Source organism: Watersipora subatra, chromosome 5, assembly GCF_963576615.1.
Source record: "Watersipora subatra chromosome 5, tzWatSuba1.1, whole genome shotgun sequence".
In the NCBI taxonomy this organism is placed as follows: domain Eukaryota; kingdom Metazoa; phylum Bryozoa; class Gymnolaemata; order Cheilostomatida; family Watersiporidae; genus Watersipora; species Watersipora subatra.
The window spans coordinates 37,926,429-37,938,531 of record NC_088712.1 but is presented as its reverse complement, the minus strand read 5'-3'; the positions used below and the strand labels follow the sequence as shown (position 1 = coordinate 37,938,531).

Below are 12,103 nucleotides of genomic sequence, written 5' to 3'. Positions count from 1 at the left end.
TTAAATTGGGAGTTAGATAGAGTGCGAGTGTAATTTTAAAAATAAATAAATGTTTAACAAAAGCATAAGTACACCAAGCCAACGATTCGAAGCTTTGGTTCTGGAAGTTAAATATGTGCATTCATCAATCGATTTTCTTCATTTTATACAAGTGAGAAGTGAACATTTAAAGTCAAATCATAAATCTAATTTACTAGATGAAACTGCCACAGAAAATTTAAAGCGAATATAGCTCGGTGAAACAATAAAAAATTATGAAACAATGATTAGTGATAGCAAAAAGTTATAATTTTATTAATTAGTACATGTATTAATAAGTACTAAAAATATTACCTTTAGTATATTCATCAATCTAAGCCATTGTAATGCTAGATGGTATGGATTAAAAAAAACCGTCAAGAACTCACTGTACATACGTATCTCATACGCGCAGGAAATTACATTATAACCTCAAACAGGGAAATATAATCTGAATGTAAACTCAACAGTATATCTATAGGAGACTCAAAGTAAAAGATAAATTTATCTCCATTCTCTTATCTTCCTCCGTAGAACTTAAATCACCTGATGCACAGAAAACTTGTAGTCACCTTCTCAGTAAATTTACAGCAAATTTTACAATTCTGTTGTTCGTCAATAAAATCTGTCGATCGAGTAATTCATTAAAGTAACGATGTTAATTAATTTAGTGAATATCGATGTCCATGCAATTTAATAATAGAATAAATCCCTAAATTTGAGATCATAGATAACGCGTTTTACGAGTGATAACATTTATTACGGCCTATATAAAAATTTCGTGCTGATGATTGGTTAATGAAGCGGCCTTATATTTATCGCTTGTGGACTCTTTTCAGATGTATCACTAGTTACGTCACGAATGAAGCACCCGCTTGAATGCGAGCTGTTTAAAAGATGGCCTCATTCAAATGCATATATCCTGGACTGGATTGGTCTACAAAGACAAAAATGACATCAAATTGTAGCTGATGTTTTAGTCTTTTATTGGTCTTAATTTCATTAAATCGACCATTTTGACGCAACCACATCTTTAAGAAGAACTTACACAAAGACTTGGTATATTTTATCAGAAAGTATCGGTATTTTTTTATCATTTGCAATTGTTTTTTATGCTTGTGTTTGACTGCCAACATGTTTCAATATTAAAATTGATACATCACTTTGATCACGATTGAAATGCTCAGATTAAACGAAAGTGTGATTATGTCTATAGTTGCAAAGAGGCAAACGGAATAGAGACCTGTCAGACTTCAACTTGAATGTAATAGCTGATATCAACTAACGCCACTGTAACAACTAGGGACGTCATTTTGCACGCCTTTTTTCTGAAAGTTATCGAGGTATGGCCGCATTCAGTTATTGTTGTATCCATGGATCTGCATCTACAGCTATAATCTCAAAAACTAGAAGATTTCGCAGATTTTATTGCAAGAGAATGCAGCACTATTAATGGGATGGCCAATCATATAGCTTTATTTCTGACTGATAAAACTCATGTTTTTACTGCAGTCAAACATTTAGATACTAGGGTAATTCATCGAAGGACAGGCTGGAGATAAGATTCCTGTAAGAAACCACTGCAATTAATTCAATTCGGTTAACTTCTTTTTTAATAAATACTACGAATAATTGTACATAGCATCTTAAAAAACATGTGAAAATCTAACGTATCTGTGATAAAAATTATATTTATTCAGTAAAAATGTAATAAATAGGTTTTTATTAAATTACTCTATCTTGAAGACATGCAAAACGAACGCTGGTTCGGTTGTGCTTATGTTCAGAGAGAAAGAGATAGTGATAAAGATATGTGGCATGAATAACGAGTGTGTATCTGTGCACGTATATCTGTGTGTCTGTGCGCACGTATTGTTGTGCACACATCTGTGCGTGCATAGCTGTGCACGTGTATATGTATGCACGTATCTGTGCCCGTGTGTCTGTACATGCGTATCCGTGTTAGCATGTTTTCACATTTTTTGTAGATTACATCTACATGTAAACTTCACACGCACATACTACGTATTGGTGTAAATCAAAGCATCAGAGAATGTTATGGTCAAAGATGCAAACAACTAATCAAAATTATTGTCAATTAGTTTTATTATTCAAGTAGATGAAACAAAATAATTCTGTCTTCCATTTCTCCATTTTTAAAAATCTATTACCCTTAATCCATAAATCTGGAGTTGTTATGACATTTTAACGGTGGTATGGAAAAACAACTCCTTGTTTTCACTGAAGCTTTGCTCACATCCTTGGTGTTCATAGCAATAATCAAGTGAAGCTGATTTCATCAATAGAAAAATAAGTGCATTCGCTTAGCGTTTAGCTTCTTTACTAAAAAGTGTGGTTATTGCATTGGGTTACCTCTATGAGTGAGGGAGTACTTGACTACAACCATCATAGACAGTAGGCATTAGGTTTTGTTATTATATAAAGTGAAATATGCATGTCTATTCTCATAGATGTATCTTCCTGTATAGGTTAACTGCTGTGAGAAAGGTATTGCTCTAATTTGACTAAATGCATCATAGACAGTAGGTATTAGGTTTGATTGTTATATAAAGTGAAATACGCATGTCTATTCTCATAGATGTATCTTCGTGTGTGGGTTAACTGCTGTGAGAGAGGTGTAGCGCTAATTTGACTAAATGCATCATAGACAGTAGGTATTAGGTTTGATTATTATATGAAGTGAAATACGCATGTCTATTCTCATAGATGTATCTTCGTGTGTGGGTTAACTGCTGTGAGAGAGGTGTAGCGCTAATTTGACTAAATGCATCATAGACAGTAGGTATTAGGTTTGATTATTATATAAAGTGAAATACGCATGTCTATTCTCATAGATGTATCTTCGTGTGTGGGTTAACTGCTGTGAGAGAGGTGTAGCGCTTATTTGACTAAATGCATCATAGACAGTAGGTATTAGGTTTGATTATTATATGAAGTGAAATACGCATGTCTATTCTCATAGATGTATCTTCATTTATATTTCAGGCCTACTTGAATGGTGACGGACTCGGTCGTGGGAAATGTCTGAGTCTTTTCTTTGTTCTCATGAGAGGAGAATATGATGAACTTCTGACCTTCCCTTTCAAACAGAGAGTGACCTTCACCCTTTTATGTCCGAGTAACTCAGAACTCAACAAGCATGAGACATTTGTGGTGAGTATTGGTGTTGGACGGTATGAAGGAGGTTTAGCTGGTTCAGTACAAACACTGCTGATAGAGTGGTTATTGCTACACTCTGCTGATAGAGTGGTTATTGCTACACTCTGCTGATAGAGTGGTTATTGCTACACTCTGCTGATAGAGTGGTAATTGCTACACTCTGCTGATAGAGTGGTTATTGCTACACTCTGCTGATAGAGTGGTAATTGCTACACTCTGCTGATAGAGTGGTAATTGCTACACTCTGCTGATAGAGTGGTTATTGCTACAGGGAAATGAATGATTAAAAACACAAAATCTTTACTTTAATAATATAATAATGTATGTCCATCTGTCTGAAGCCACTCTAAGAATGGTAGGGAAAAGTATGCAACGCCGTGAATCAAAGTCAGATGTTAGGATTCCCAGCCAAATGTGCTACTATCTACACCACCCGACCACCTTGCTGTATCACTGAATATTTATGCACATAGCTATTACACATGATAATCTCTCGTGGTGCATAAAACTGCCATCGTACTAGTAAACTCTGAACTAAGGAATGGCCACGGAGTTTTCACTAATGAATTAAATAATAATTTGAATAAAATAATTAAATTATTAATTTTAATAATACTTGAAGTTTAATTATATTTTAATGACATTCACTGAAGTCTTGAAGTGTAACTTTCTGCACAAATGATATGTAATTTTAATAGCAAGGCATACAGTGTACCCGCGGGTTCCAATGAAAACATAGAATAGCTGAATTCTCATCACAGCAAACACATATCTTGAACACCATGGGCCTTTATCACTTCATACAAACTTAATTGATTTGGAGTTGTCTAAATGTGAAGACAACTTGTAAATGAGTTTAACTATAGCAGCCAATTATTTATTAGGCATTGAGCTTTTTGATAGTGAAATTTTTTCAATCTAAAATTTTGTAGAAAAATATAAGCAGTTGCTCATATAGAAATAAAACACTTCCCATTTAATGCACAAAAGTATTTGAAAAATGCAGATTTGAATGTCTTTTATTTTCCAAAATAAATTTTCCAGTTGCAGGACAGGAAAGATTACCTTCCTCCACTTTAAATATGCCTCTTCATTGGATTTCTGTTTTATGATTTCTTCACCCAGCAATGTAAAACACGATGATTGTTCACCCTCTCCATGTGCAATATTTTTCGTCATACGATATCAACAAAGATTTTTCTCGAAATTCAAATTCTGTGCTCCGTGTGCTGAAAATCGAAATAAAAAATATGCTGATATGTTATTCGCCGCAATCCCTCTAAACATGAATAAAAGTAATACGATGCGCGATCTCGCTCAGTTCAGCATTATTCCTAATTAGTTATTGTGAAAACGAAACCAGAAACAGATGGGGGATAAAATTTTAGTGATGAAAAAGTTGAAGTTCAATAGAATAGTTGAAAATACATACTAAAACTTAGCTTCAAGTATGTGTTTAGTAAGTTAAACTTATTTACGTTAAATTCAGTGGTATGTTATACGTCTGCCTCAAAGGTAAGAACTCCCTATGGTATGCACTGTGCATAGTACATCATATTATTTATATTGCATATCATGACCACTAAATAGACTAAAGTTACAGCAGGTAACCATAGTTACCAAATTTAATATATTTTTTGGTACTAATTTTTTATATGTGCAGTGTAGGCACAGAAAATTTTGATGACTTTATCAGGGGTGTTTGCATTAGATATTTACTATGGGTTTCTATACCCTTCTAAACGATATTTTCCCCTTACGATGCCAACTTTGGAATGAATTGAAATTGTATGGCGAGGGTCCACTGTATTGAGATTTTATTTTGTTATTTTCTTAGTTTCAATTAAACCCTCCTTAAAAACAATTTAGTTGAACATTCTAAAGACCACTTCTGCACATTATAGCTAAAACAAAATATAAATGGCTGTATAATTGTGTTAAGAACTTAAGATCATCTGGTTTGATGAGGAAGAACAGCTATGCTTATCTACTGCGATTTGATTGGTCAAGGCTAACTAAAATTATTGCTTGAATGTAGCTCCAAAGAAGAGGCATATTTAGACTGGAGGAAAGTAATCTTTCCTGTCCTGCAACTGGAAAGTTTATTTTGCAAATAAAAAACGTTCAAGTCTGCATTTTTCAACACTTTTGCGCAATAAATGGGAAGTGTTTTATTTTTATATTTCTTTCACAAAATTTGAAATGGTGCAATAAAGATCATTATCATGAAGCTTAATGCCTAATAAATAATTGGCTGCTTTAGTTAAACCCATTTGGAAGTTGTCTTCACATTTAGACAACTCCAAATCAATTAAGTTGGTATGAAGTGATAAAGGCACATTGTGTGGTGTTAAGGATACGTTGCTGCTGATATGAGAATTCAGCTATTTTATGTTTATGTGCTTTCTGGTATCGCTGTCAGGTACTTTCAGGTTTCCACATGAATTCTGTATCCTATACATTCTTGCTGAGGTTATAGTTTATTGAAAATAACGAGCATATGCCAGACAGTTAAGACAGTTGATACACTTTAGCCATTGTTTTTATAAATAAAAATACCTTGTAATCATCTTAAATCGATGATTTTTAAAGAATAATTAGATCAGCATATATTGTCTGCTTCCAAATATAGTAGACACTCGTACAACGTAAACAATCCGTTCCGAGCACATATACGTTAGAAGGATTTGGTGTTATACGAACAGTAAAATATATGTATATAACCTAGTCCATGCCATGATCTTTCCAAACTCACCCCTATGGTCATAAAGAAAGGAAAAAACTAGACAACCTTTTAATTTAATTTGTTGGCTGTATTGTAACTGCAACATTATTAGTTTGCATCAACAACTTTCTCCTTTTTCTGATCAATTTCACTGGTTTTATAGACTATGGTTGCAGTAATTTTACATAAGTTATCGGAAATGCACATCTTCGACGTTCATTCAAAACGGTTTGTTTATTTTTTCTAGACAGCAAAGTCTATTCTGCAAAGTAAAACTAATAACAAATATTTTATACGTCTGCAATAAAACAAAACAAAAAAAATCTTTCTTCCATCAAAAGAGCGGTGTGTACCTGTTCGTCGCCTATCTGTATCCAGGAGTCAAGGTTAGAATAAAAGGTAACTTTTGATGATACTCCAACTTGTAACATTCAAATTGGTAGATCGTAGTTGTAATACCTGCACCAAACGATGACCTTTAGATATTTATTAACAATTGCGCAGCTACCTATTCTGTTTTGTCGACACATCTGACGATCTACCACGACAAACTTGAATGCCATGAAAATCGTATATATAATAGGTATAACGCTATATTTATGTCATTTTTTCTCACAAGCGCGGCGAAATATGTTACCTTTCAAATCGAGTTCTTATTTATTTTATGAACAAACTATATAAAACTAGTTTAAACAGTATAAACCACATTCGACGCACAAGTCCCAGCATCTGAATTTTAATGCGTCATGAAATGTAAATGACTGGTGTGTACAGGAGTTGTCCTCTCATTTGAGAACAAAATTTTTCTAGTGAATGCATTACTTGACTTTTAGCATTTTGTTTCATGTTTTAATAAGAACTGCTGAGTAGTTTTTTCATCCCACTGGTTTACTAGTACACTTTTCAATGACCATGCTATGCCCTCATTTATGATGAGAGACCATCTTCTTTTCCATATTGTGTTATGCTCCATCAGTTCTTGTATATACTTTAGCCTGACCAAGACAGCTCTTCCTTCAGAAAACCCTTGACAGATATGAACATCGCTTCAGGATGCCCCCAGTTTGCCTTACACAGTGAAGTAGAGTCAAGCAACTTCTTGGTATCTGATAGCATTTATCTGAGAGTCAAGGTGGAACCCGGTGGTGACATCATTCCATAACGATCGTCGGATTTGATCAGATCTAGTCAGTCTGCAGAAATAGTCTTCAGTTCTCTGGTTGAGAGCATCTTCATTTTTGTTCGGAAAAACAATCTTTTCATGGTGCATTATAATTCCTTCCATGTTGATGAAAGATTAACACTCATCTTTTCATAATGTTCCCTTTTGTTACATAATATCTAAATGTCTTGGCAATCCTAAATTGTACATGTGTCAAGCTTAATGTTTTTAAAGATTCAACACTGTTTGTATGTTTTTTTATAATTAAACTAGTCTGCATTAGAATCTTGTCTGCTATTTGTTCGCTCCTATATTATGTTTGCAAGTTGTTAATTTATTTTCACGTTACTTTTTATGTGTGTTATTGGAATACTGAAGACGGTGGCTGGCTTTATGTGCTATCACAAGTTTACCCACAACTAACAATTATCTTTAGCTGCTTGTTCATCAGTTTTCTTTTTCCTGGCAGAATAAAAGATGTCGTAAGTGAGTGGTTTGTTTTATTTAATCTATTCTTTGTCTTGTCAGTGTTGTAAAAGGCTCTTTGATAGTCTTGTGGATTATTGCCTGAAAATCGGTTTGATGGTGAGATATTGGCTATCAGTAAAAACCATACAGCTCCTCCGGCGGCTTGTATGATACCACTCTTTTAAATTTTATCTCACTTCTCTGTTATTTTTACATTTGCAATTAAAAAGACAGTTCATTGCAGGCTAGTGTTTCACTTAGAGGTTGCCTTGCAACAAAATTCACATTACAGTTTTTTGGTATCATAAGATTCACCATGTCTTACTCTGTTGTGTTGTAGGTGCAAAATATATGGAGATGTGATTACAAGCTCTTAAAAGCTAAAAAACGAACAGATAATTGCAGCCACACGTGACTGCCGTAGTTTGGATTCGCTTTACAAAACGGCTCAAATGGGATGCAGTTGTTACAGGATGGTTTCTATTTACACTTTCATGCAACCTCATTCGTCGAAATATTTTTCACAAATATTCTTCACGCATTCAATAAAACCATGTCTATTGTTTTTACGCGTCTATTTTATCGTCATTGTAATGCTGTCACTTTTAGCACTGATATCTTATAACTTACCGTAAAAAATCGTTAAACTTTTTAACCTTACCTCGAAGGAGTATATATCATTGTCTGATAATCATAACGAGCCAGTTGGTTACCTGTGATAATCGAAAAGAGCTGCAAAAATTATTTGCGAAGTATTGGGTCACTTGATCAGATTACGACTTGACGATTGAATAATGCCGAAAGAAAACTGTAAAGTAGCGAGCATCTATATTTGATACAGGGTATTACATGATACGTAGTCATTACAGTTTGGTTATTGTCTTGTCACATGATGTTCTCACGTGGATTGAAAGGCCAATAAAAAGCTCAATATAAAATTTATCGTAGCACTAGTTTATGACACACACTTCAGATTTTAGCGAAGACCACGTATCAAATATAGATGCTCGCTACTTTAAAGTTTTGTTTCGGCTTGATCTAATCGTCTAGTCATAATCTGATCATGTGACTCAATACTTTGTAAATAATTTTTGCAGCACTTTTTGATTATCACAGGTAACCAGCAGGCTCGTCATGATTATCAGACAATGATATGTACTCCTTCGAGCTAAGGTTAAAAAGTTTAACGAATTTTTACGGTAAGTTATAAGATATCAGTGCTAAAAGTGACAGCATTACAATGATGATAAAACAGACGTGTAAGAACAATAGACATAGTTTTATTGAATGCGTCAAGTATATTTGTGAAAATATTTTGGCGAATGAGGTTGCGTGAAAGTGTAAACAGAAACCATCCTGTAACAAGTACGTCCCATTTGAGCCGTTTTGAAAAGAGAATCTAAACTACGGTGGTCTAGCGTGGGTTTGATTAACTGTTCGTTTTTTAGCTATTAAGAGCTTGTAATCACATTCCCATATATTTTGCACCCACAACACAACAGAGTAAGACATGGGGAATCTTTTGATACTAAATAACTGTAATGTGAATTTTTTTGCAAGTCAACCTTTAACAGTATGATAGAAAAAGCTGAAACATCTTCCACTTAATGGACTAGGGAACTTTCAGTGCTGGCGGTACATCTATCAAATTTATGATATAGTATACAAGTATTACATGGTACAAAAAATATGCAATATGCAATATCCAGTTTACAAATATTTTGCATATTTAGTAGTAAAACCAAAAACTCGGTTATCAGATACAGACACACATCTAAACAATACAAATAAAATATGCATAAAGTTACAAAACATAAAAAATGAAACATTCTAATTACTAAAACAAATATTTATCTACAATAGGTATCTACAATATTTAAACATAGACATAAATAAAGCAAATGTACAATACTGAAATGACGAAATTACGGAACTCTTTTCACCAGATCACGCAAAAATCAGCTTTCAAATCAATGTGTGTGAGATTTTCCCACAGCTAGCTTGGTCTTTTTTTTACAATAAATGTGAAGCCTAATTCTTAGGGATTTCTTAATGATAAGTTCTAGCGTGTTATGCTTACAGGCTGTTCCTGTCTCAAAGCTTGCGTGTGTCAACCTGTTCCACAAAAAGTCAATCAGTGAACCTTAGGTTTCATCTAGTGCTTCATCTACTGTCTGAAAACTTTTTCTACAGACTCTAATGCTGTGAATGCTTGTTGTGTTGGGTGCTTAAGTGCTCCTTCGCAATACTCTTTTCTGACGGTATGTAAGGCCACCTCTCTAAGAGCTGCCACAGGTTTCTTTAGTGATGTTATCAAGGCTAGGTTTATACACAGGGATGATAAACCTAATCAACCCACGAGCAAACAAACCTGTTGAAGTGACACAATGGGTGATGACATGAGTTGCTTACAAAGACTAAGATTTTTTTCAAACTTGGGAATTTTTAGTTTTGTACAAGATTCCTTTCCGCTAGGCTACAGCTTGTACTAGCAACGTTTTTGTTAAAACTTATTAAATAAGTGGTCTTTTGTACTTAGTACTTTGCACTACACCTAATCTCTTTATAAAATGTCACAACATACTGAGCATAAACGTGATGAGCTGGTGGGCTGCCACAGTTTGCTCTCTTTACCAGATTTGAAAGAGGAGAGACGTTCATATTCACCAGCCATTGGTTCCGTAGTAAGTCAGTCTTTGGAAACCAATGGAAAGTAAATCCCAAGCCTCGATTAGTGCAAAGACATGCTGCACAACTGATTGGCACTAAAACTAATTTAAAAAGGTCAGCATGATGTAAATTAGGTGTCAAACTTTTAGGGATACATTGAAGTACACCTTTGCAAGCCTGTAGTAGGAGAATGTTGTTTGCTTGATGGGATTGGAGGTGGGGAAAGCAGCATTTCATGACTTTAAAAAAAGCTGACACAACATTTTTAGTAAGTCTATGTTAAAACTAATAAGAATTTGAAACTCGCTGATGCACAACCAGCTTTTGGAAAAAAAATTTCTTTGCCGGTGGTGCATGCATGATGTAATATTAAACTCCCCTTCCTTTTTTCACTACTCATGAAAATTGAATTTTGAAAGGTGATGTGTGATCATATACATTACCAGCCAAACTCACATCCATAACCAACCACTGGGCCTCCATCTGAATCATTGCAGCAGTAGTATTGTAAAACTCATGATTGAAGTGATTTCCAAGGTTACTACTATTGTACAATTTGTGTACAACGATGACTAATCATATGCGTCTAGCTCAAAATCAATATGCTGTGAATCTTGGTAATTAATCTATAAAAAAGTGAAAATCTGTTGAAAAAGATCAAGTAGTGATGTATCTTAAAAGTGTAATGCTTATGTTGAGGCTGTAAACCTACTTTTTCTATTGGGACCAACATATGCGTATGTCAAGCTATAGCTATTAAATTCTTGGATTAAAAGCTCACTTCATTTGAACTCACGGTGATTATAACTGCTATCTTCCAATCCACGCGCCTAACCACTGCGCTATACAGACCTTATAAGTATGTTGCACTTATAATATAGTGTATACCACACACACACGCACACACATGCATACGGTGAAAAAGCGCACGCCAAATGTGCACTTTTGAGTATTAACTAATACTGCCTTTTGCATTTGTTATTTGTTGAAAATGTTTAAAAACAAATTTTTGCTACCATTACTCATTTTTTTTAATTTGTAACTTTTAATTGCGCCATTTCAATTTCAAATATGGGTTACACTTCTTTTTCCGGTTTTTCGTAAGATTTGATTGCTAAATCAGTAAAGGCTAATATTTTTCACGTGGACAATTGTATTATCTTGAGTAGGAATAGCCTCTATACATTCTCTCTCCATTCGCTCAGACAAAGTAACAGACAAAGACAGTCCGATATCTCATTTTTACATTTGTACCAGTATCGAGAGGTACCAGTATCGTCGTATTCAAAGTTTTGATAGATCGCTTCTGCTGGAACAGTAACTTTTTTATACGTACACATTCAATGCGTGAATTGTTATTATTAATTCAACATATTCAAGATATTTATTTTGTTTTCTCAGTTCATAATAATTGTACCCTTACCAAATCAATTTTATTGTAATTGTAGCAAAACGGACCTAATTAAGCTATTACTTGCTAACTATTTCACATTTACATTTAAACACTTTTATAGTTGTTTTATGTTGTTTCTTAATTTTTTTGACCTATACAAAACATTTTTTTATAATATAAAGTTTGAAAGTTACAGTTGTGTGACAATGTTTTAAAACCTTAACAGTTGTTTTATTTTTCTCTTAATTTATTTAAACTTAACACAACACTTCTCTCATGATATGAAGATTGAAAGTAAGAATGGGAACTATTTTTATATGTTAAATACAAACAAGTTTTCTGTGCAAAGACTTTTATTACCCGGGCATTCAACTAGTAGATATATATAAGGCACCATTGTTGACGCTGGTCTGCCAGTTTGCTTTCTCTATCAGGGATTTGTGGCAAATAACGATAATTGTGAAAGGAGTGATGGTAAATTATCTAC

General features: G+C 34.0%; 2 protein-coding genes across 3 annotated transcripts in view; both read left to right on the top strand.

Annotated features, from left to right (window-relative positions):
- LOC137396362 (TNF receptor-associated factor 5-like) overlaps positions 1–7,575 on the top strand; it is a 147,060-nt gene extending 139,485 nt beyond the window's left edge. Inside the window, exon 14 of the transcript XR_010978543.1 lies at positions 7,522–7,575. The gene's annotated coding sequence lies outside the window, so the exon portion shown is untranslated. The remainder of the gene's footprint in view (positions 1–7,521) is intronic.
- LOC137396365 (TNF receptor-associated factor 3-like) overlaps positions 1–7,653 on the top strand; it is a 30,719-nt gene extending 23,066 nt beyond the window's left edge. For both annotated transcript variants that reach the window (XM_068082610.1, XM_068082609.1), the window contains exons 6-7: positions 3,025–3,192; positions 6,918–7,653. In XM_068082610.1, the coding sequence (XP_067938711.1) occupies positions 3,025–3,192; positions 6,918–7,085 (336 nt within the window). In that variant the 3' untranslated portion in view covers positions 7,086–7,653. The remainder of the gene's footprint in view (positions 1–3,024; positions 3,193–6,917) is intronic.
- The last annotated feature ends 4,450 nt before the right edge of the window (positions 7,654–12,103 follow it).